Raw genomic sequence first — 5,935 nt, forward strand, 5'->3', positions numbered from 1 at the left:
ACCATCTTACCTTTACACGTGTTGAACCAAGAAACCTCCAACCATATTTTTTTAGATAAGATTTTATATTTTAGGATAAAAATCATTATCTATTAAAAATCTAATATTATCTCAATCAAAAAAAATTTTAAAAATACTAAAATTTCTATTTTTTTCTCTATAAATAGAATATAATATTGATATACTTCATATCTCATCTCAACTTTTCATTTCTAAACCCTTTTGATTTCTTTAATAAGATGAATTCAAATTTCGTCTTAAATCTTGATGATTCTTAACATTATCAAAACTTTCAAAGTTATGAAACCTCACAGTTTTTCGCAAATCCCAATCAAGTTCCCATCACTGAAAATGTTCAAACCTCACAAAATATCGGAAAATCCAAGAGGTGATAAATAGGATGCTGATGAAGATATCGCTTTAATGTCAGCATATTGTATCGTTAGTGAAGATGAGAGACGTGGAAAAAACCAAAAGAAAACATCAATATGAGCACGAGTGAAGGAGCTATATGATGCAAATCAGGCGGAAAACCCAGGAAAGCTTGATAACAGGAACATAGCTCAAATGAATGGTCGTTATAAACGACTTAATGAAAGTGTCGGCAAATGGGTTGGTGTTTACCGAGAAGCATATAGAAAAAGAAGAAGTGGAATGAGTATGAAAGATAATGAGAATGAAGCTCATAAATTGTATGAGACAAGTGGAAGCAAGTTCAATGACACAATTGTTTTTAATAAGGTTATGTGTAAACATCGAAAATGGGATTTACAGCTAGCTCATGATGCAACATGATCACATCCTAAATATGAAGTGGGTGATGAAGAAAGTGGTGGTAGCACAAAAAGATCAATGTCTACTAAAGAAGGGGAGTATTGTGTCCAATCCAACACAGAAGGGGCAAATATTACTGGTTCAACAACTAAACGTCCAACTGGTAGAGATGTTGCTAAAAGAAAAGAAAAAAATAAGTCTTCTAATGAAGTTGTTGCAGAACTTCGTGCAATGAGGCTTAGTAGAGATAGTGAAGTAGAAATCATGAAAAAAAGACTCGACTTGGATCAACTAAGGGAGCAAAAAACAGATGAAAGGGAGCTACTGAAGATGCAAAGTTTGCATTTGAACACACTCCTACAAAAGGAGCACTTGTCATCTGAAGAAGAAAACATGAAACGTTTTCTGATGTCTAAGTTTTATGGAAATTAATTGCAATTTAGTGTATGTTTTAGTGTATTTGTAAGATATTTTATTTTGTATTTGTATCTCATGCTTTTAATGTATTTTTAAGATATTTTATTATGTATTTGTATCTCATGCTTTTAATGTATTTGTAAGATGTATTTGTATCTCATGCTTTTAATGTATTTGTAAGATGTTTTAGTGTATTTGTAAGATGCAGAGTTTGCATTTGAACACACTCCTACAAAAGGAGCACTCATTTCCAGTATGCTTTTATTGAATAAAAAGTTGTCATTATCATCTTTATTGGATGCATAGTTGTCAGTATAATCTTATCATCGAGAAAATCCTTCATTATCTTATGTGTATAAGATTTTGTGACGTGTCGTCTTTTTATAGGATCCTTGGATTTTATCTAGATAAACTATTTTAACATTATCTTTATTTAAAAATTGGAAAAAACAAACAAAAATAAATATTCTTCCTATATTAATAAAGTATAACACTTAAATATTTTCATACCCACCTCTAATTCTTCATTTCTAATCTCTTTGAAAAATGTCTCATAATGCAAACTCATCAGATGGTTCCGGTTCATCGAATGTGAATGAATATGATGAATGGGAAACATGAGTTGTTCAACAAAATCGACAACTTGATGTTATCACGAGTAAGTTACTGATAGGCATGCCAAACATGGGTGTAAGAGATCATCATAGAGCAAGAAGGAGGTATTGTGATCAGGAACGTGAGCAGGGTGAGGCACGTTTGATGAAAGACTACTTTGTTGACAACCCAACGTATGGTGAAGCAAAATTCCGTGGTAGATTTCGAATGCGAAAACCACTATTTCTCTGCATAGTGGAAGTTGTTACAGCTAATGACCGATATTTTCAACAAAGACGTGATGCCACAGGCAGACAAGGTTTTTCACCAATACAGAAATGTACTGCAGCTATGAGGGTGTTGGCATATGGGACATCAGCAGATGCACTTGATGAATATTTGAGAATGAGTGAGACTGTAACAAGGGATGCTCTTGTAAAGTTTGTGGAAGGTGTCATTTCATGCTTTCGTGAAAAGTACCTTAGAAGTCCCAATAGAGATGATTTGGTACGACTGCTCCATGATGGAGAAGAACGTGGATTTCCAGGTATGGTAGGCAGTATTGATTGCATGCACTGGGAATGGAAAAAATGTCCCACCGCTTGGGCTGGACAATATGCAGGTAGAAGCAGTAAGACAACAATAACTTTGGAAGTTGTTGCATCGTATGACTTATGGATATGGCATGCATTCTTCGGAACACCAGGTTCGTGCAATGACATTAACGTCCTCTAAATATCTCCTCTTTTTGATGATGTCTTGGTAGGTCGAGCATCAAAGGTGAGTTACACTGTGAATGATCGAGAAAATAATATGGCTTATTATCTCACTGGTGGCACATATCCTTCATGGGCTGCCTTTGTTAAGTCAATAAGTTCTCCACAAATTTGAAAACACAAGTTGTTCGTTGAACATCAAGAGGCGTCTTAATAAAGATGTTGAACGAGCATTTGGAGTTTTACAAGCTCGTTTTGCTTTTCTTCATCGCCTTTGTCTTGTGTGGGACAAATATATGATGGGGAAAATTATGATTGCATGTATCATTATTCATAATATGATAGTTGAGGATGAACGACACACATACCTTCATTATTATGATCCATCAGAATTTATAACTACAGAAGACGAAGAATCTTTTGAATACTCTACTCAACGAATTGGAGATCTATCCCGTTATATGACCAACAGGGCACAAGTTCTCAATAGAGAAGCTTATAACACTCTAAAAAGCGATTTGATTGAGCATATATGGAAAAAATTCAGTACTGAAGAATAATTTAGTAGTTTGCATCTTCTGTATTTGTAACTTATTTTATCTATTTTAGTAAGTATGTTTCATGAAAGTAAAATATTTTTTTTTATCTATTTTTATTTAATTTTACGTTTAAAATAAATAATTTATTTGTTTCAAAATAAAATATTTATTTTTAATATTTCTAGTAGTTTTTTGTAAAAGAAAAATTAAATTAAGTTATATTTTTTAAATAAAAATGGGTTTGGATTGGGTTGCTAATGGCTGTAAAAAATTAGATTGGATTTGGTTGTATAGGTGGAAGAGAAAGAAATTAGTTTTTTATTAGAAAAGTTGGGTTGGGGGTTGCTAATGGGGGTAGTCTTATGAACAAATATAAGATAATTTAACCATATTGAAGTGGAACCATCTGCAATTAATAAAGCGATCTTTAGATGCATTCCCAATGATAGATTATATCCCCAACAACATATGGCCAATAGTCTCCACAAAAATATAGCAATCGAGTGGCAAACACTTTAGCTTTACATTGACTAGAGATACAAAGAAATGATCATACAATTTTAAGATTACAATAGACATACAATACACATTTAAAATATACATACCTTAATTTTTCTTGGCCCTTCGTATTGTATAATCACTTTATATCTATCATGTCTTATTGGATCAAAGAGAGACATGACACCTATAAATTGACATGGTCATCAAGGCACTACTAGAAAACAGAGCAATAATGACAAAATTTTAGCAACGGAAAAAATCCATCGGAAAAGAGATGGATTTCCGACAGACAAATTATTAGGATATTAACGACGTTTTTACGACAATTTAGCAACATAATAAAATTGCTCGATAATCTGTTACAGTATACCAACGTAAATCAACAAATTTGAAATTTTGTCTGAAATCTGTTAGTGAAATTCGATTTTCTTTTTTTATTAAATATTTTGGGCAATTCGGTAAATATGCGACTGGAACTAAAAAAAGAACGTGTTGCCCTATTCTCACTTCCCCTTTTCTCTTTCCGACTCACGTGACACTCTTACTCCTCCCACTCATCTCCGATCTTCAACCATCTGAAAACTGCATCCGCCAACGGCGTCACCTCCTCCATCACCGCTGGCAGCAAAACCCTCTGGCTCCTCCAAGTCTTTGACAATTGACACCATACCTTCTCCCTCCTACTACCGATCTGACCTGCAACCAAACGCCTCTTAACCAATTAAAATTGCTCCCATTTATCTCTCTGCAAACGACGACCAACATCGCCTTAGACTTGTCGTTGCTACCACCGTCGAAGTTGTTGCTGTAGCGGGTGGACCTTACCATTGGATCCGATTTCAACTTTTTTTCTCTCCAAGTTTTGGTAAAAAAACCCTACCTTATTTTTTTATTACATCAATTGGGTTTTAGGTTTATATTTTTTCTTAATTGGATTATCATGTCTCCAATTAGCATTAGATAACCTATCCATTCAAATTTTGTTGATAAATAGTCTTCTACTCTTCATAAATCCAAGATTCATATAGGATATAGATCCAGAAAGGGAAGTAGGACCATGTAACTTATATTGATACGATTCTATAGAAACAACAGTATTGTCATGATGTGATTAAGTACACTACATAAATCAATTTTCATGAATTTAATTTGAAAAGAACATAGCCTTGAATCTCTTACTCTTTGATAAAACTCAAATGGGCCACCACGGTACATTGTACACCAATACGATCTGGTTATATATAACTGAAAGAAGCATGGATTGGCCAGTATTAGAACAAAATAACGGTGAACAAAATATCAAGACTTCCAGTAACATTTGCGATCAGGTTTTCCCAATCTCCTAGATTCCATGCATTAGTTATAGTTCTAGAGGATTTACAGTTGTTTAGAACTTAATTGAGTATGACAGTTTTCTTGAGGATCTTGATGCCAACTTTTTTATCTTCACCGGGTATATAAGAGTTGCAAAGTGATATATTTCTTTTTCCATTTCAAAATATAGTATGGTCAATTATTTTTTAAGAGTTAGAATATGTCTCTTTGTATTTACATTAGGGAGGACTTAAGTTGCTTCTTTTTTCCATTGTGTTTTCCTTACTTTAACTCCTTTTTACCTGCAACCACTTGTTAGTAGGTCTTGCTAACATTTTATATTATTCCTTTCTCCGTGTCAATATTTATTTATTTTTCTGTTATAAGGTTCGTTGAGCCTATTTATGTGATTGGGATTAGTAAACATTTCTTGTAATACATGCAGATTGATGTGCTTGAGGTTGATGGAGCTTATTATAGTATGGAACAATTTAGATTTATATTTGAAAAATGGGTTTTAAATTTTAATACAAACTCGCCATTTTTCCTATAAGAATTGCAAAGTTTGATATGATACATGGTTTAATGGAAATCTGTAGAGTAACCCTTCAAATCCAAATCCAATAATGATAAAGTAAGAAATCTATTTGTAGGAAGTTAAAGGCTTTGAAGCCATCACCCAATCACATATAGGATGGGTTTAAACTTGATATACCATATATAATAAAATCATGTCCACCTGTTTTGCTAAATACAAGAAATAGCAATCTACTTTCATTTATTTGTTTATTATAACATCCTACCTAACTGTAGCATTGTACAAATAGATGAAAGTACATTAATGTTTCTAGCATTTAGCTTAATTTGAAGTTTTTCTTGCTTGTATGTCTGACCCGTTTTCACACGGATTTTTCCTGATTTCTTGCTACAGATTCATAAGACGGCAAACATCAATTGATAATACTGACATTGGTGTAGGACTTGTTGGTCATATTCATCTAAATTAGGTTTTTAGTTTTTGTTATATAAAATTGTTGTGAGCATACGATCTTGTTCTAAACTTTTGAGTTCTCATGATAT

The 5,935-nt window shown here is 33.0% G+C and overlaps 1 protein-coding gene across 1 annotated transcript; it reads left to right on the top strand.

Moving 5' to 3' along the window:
* The first annotated feature begins 1,726 nt into the window (after nt 1-1,726).
* Nucleotides 1,727-3,024, top strand: LOC111880205 (uncharacterized). The gene has a single exon (XM_042900530.1). It carries the CDS (start codon nt 1,867-1,869, stop codon nt 2,518-2,520), a length of 654 nt encoding a protein of 217 aa, XP_042756464.1. The 5' UTR covers nt 1,727-1,866; the 3' UTR covers nt 2,521-3,024.
* Nucleotides 3,025-5,935: the final 2,911 nt, after the last annotated feature.

This window comes from Lactuca sativa, chromosome 3 (assembly GCF_002870075.4).
Source record: "Lactuca sativa cultivar Salinas chromosome 3, Lsat_Salinas_v11, whole genome shotgun sequence".
Classification (NCBI taxonomy): Eukaryota; Viridiplantae; Streptophyta; class Magnoliopsida; order Asterales; family Asteraceae; genus Lactuca; species Lactuca sativa.

What these genes read in the sequence shown, in the direction of transcription:
- LOC111880205 (XM_042900530.1), top strand. Translation starts at nt 1,867, where the DNA reads ATGCCAAACATGGGTGTAAGAGATCATCATAGAGCAAGAAGGAGGTAT.